We start from the raw sequence: 1,971 nt of genomic DNA, 5'->3' as shown, positions 1-1,971 counted from the left end.
ATGCAGCTACCCAGAACGGGAGGCGGAAAGCAAATCGAGACATGGAGCTGCTGTTATTAGAACAAACGAGTTCTCAGCGTCGCACGATTTGGTAGCAGGGAGATAGAATGGCCTTGGTTCAGGATTGAAACCGGATGGAACATCTTGATTATCTCTCATCCAATTTAGCCGTATGCCAGCAAGGCCTGAGACTACTAATGCACTAAGAGTTTTCTCGGTCTCACTGGTCTGCCTTTGGTGTATTTTGTGGGACCATGTTTGCACCGAACAGTTTCATTTTTCTTAGTGCGTAGTAGCCTAGCCGTTGGCTCAGGGCCAATAGTTTGTTGGTTTACAGACTGAGGTGGCCTCCATTCCCTCCGTAGCCGACACGGAGCTCTCGGATTGATAGTTGGCGCTGGCGCCAGGCTAAGTGGGGGGGAAGAATGATTTTCTGGCTTCCGTCTTAATACAGCATTTCGTTCTCAGATGATGATTGTCCTTTTTTCGTTTTCATTTTTTCTTTTCTCCTTCTCTCTCTCTCTCTCTCTCTCCTCGCTTTTACCTTTTTTCTTTTCTTTTCTTTTCTTTTTTTTCTTTGGTTGTATTTTCCCGCTCCCCACCAATTTCATATACATCCACAATCTACCCCATCAAAGGGGGAGGAGTAATGACACATCTCTCCGCCCCAACATGTCGAACATTCAATATGGACGGAAGCGGCGCTTGAGGCCGAAGTCTATTTGGCTGGTGGTTCTCGCTTGTATGAGTATCGGTTGGCTATTCAACATGGCTTCGTCATACCGTTTGTTTGCCGGTGCCCTGTGTAGTCTATGATAACTAAAGGTAGGCTGACAAAGTCATAGCTGGTACCTTTGGATCAGACGACGTACCACAGGTTCCATCAACAGTCGGTAAAGTGACCATGATATATGGTAACAACTCGGTTTACGAGAGGGCGTTAGACACACACAAAGAACATTGCCGACGATTACGGTATCCATTGTTTGTTCTGCGCAGACCTATTCTCGACGGTGTATGGAATAAATATGCCATCCTTCTGTCTGTCCTGCTACAGGAATTGGAGAAACCGGTGGATCGACAACTGCAATGGCTCCTGTGAGTTAAGCGACGAGCCCGACAAAGAGGCTACTTTCCCACTCACACTTGCTAATGATCGATGCAGCTGGTTTGACAGCGACACTGTACTCATGAATCCAAACATGCCTCTGGAAACCTTTCTGCCCCCAGCACATCTCTCGGACGTTCACATGCTGCTCACCAAGGACTGGAATGGAATGAACAATGGAGTGTTCTTCATCCGTGTACACAAATGGTCCGTCGAATTGCTTACAGCAGCGACCGCCTATCCCGTTGTGAACCCTGACGTTGAGCTTTATTGGCCCGACCAGTCGGCTTTAGACAACGTCTTCAAGGAGAATCATTACTTCTCTCGATCCGTTGTGTATTGCCCGCTCCGTTGGTTCAACGCTTACATGAGGAGCCCCGATGGGATGGCTATAAATCCGGATTCGCCTGCAGACCTTCAGGTTCACCCTGGAGATCTTCTCGTCCACTTTCCTGGAACAGGACAGGATCATTTAGGCCAAACGCTAGGTCCCTATATAGCTATCGCGGAAGAGCATCGAGCAGAATGGGAGCCAACTCTGGAGAGCACGCACTACACAGAGGAAACAGAGTCATTTTGGAAGAAGCATGCGCCGGTTGTCTCGTGATGAGTACTTTTAGTTGTTCTCCCGTATTCCTCCGCCAAGTATTACTTGTCCCTTATATATCGATATGAGGCGCCATTGTTTAGAGCCTGTAAATATGCTACGAGTTGATACCCGTTATAAATCGTCAAAACATTGCACACCTTTCCACTCTAGATAAGAACTTTGGTAAACGCACTTATCTCTGTACGCCAATTGCGGAACGTGGCGGGATGAAAAGCCAGAGCGATGACGAAAATTGGAAACGGCTGTAAAGAGC

General features: G+C 47.6%; 1 protein-coding gene across 1 annotated transcript; it reads left to right on the top strand.

Moving 5' to 3' along the window:
• Positions 1–672: 672 nt before the first annotated feature.
• On the top strand, positions 673–1,715 carry ANOM_011832 (glycosyltransferase family 34 protein; the record flags this gene model as incomplete). Its single annotated transcript, XM_015557088.1, has 3 exons — positions 673–742; positions 846–1,098; positions 1,166–1,715. 3 exons carry the CDS (start codon positions 673–675, stop codon positions 1,713–1,715), a joined length of 873 nt encoding a protein of 290 aa, XP_015400819.1.
• Between the last annotated feature and the right edge of the window lie 256 nt (positions 1,716–1,971).

Source organism: Aspergillus nomiae (genome assembly GCF_001204775.2).
Source record: "Aspergillus nomiae NRRL 13137 chromosome Unknown contig00828, whole genome shotgun sequence".
NCBI classification, from domain to species: domain Eukaryota; kingdom Fungi; phylum Ascomycota; class Eurotiomycetes; order Eurotiales; family Aspergillaceae; genus Aspergillus; species Aspergillus nomiae.
This window is presented reverse-complemented; position numbering and strand designations above follow the sequence as displayed.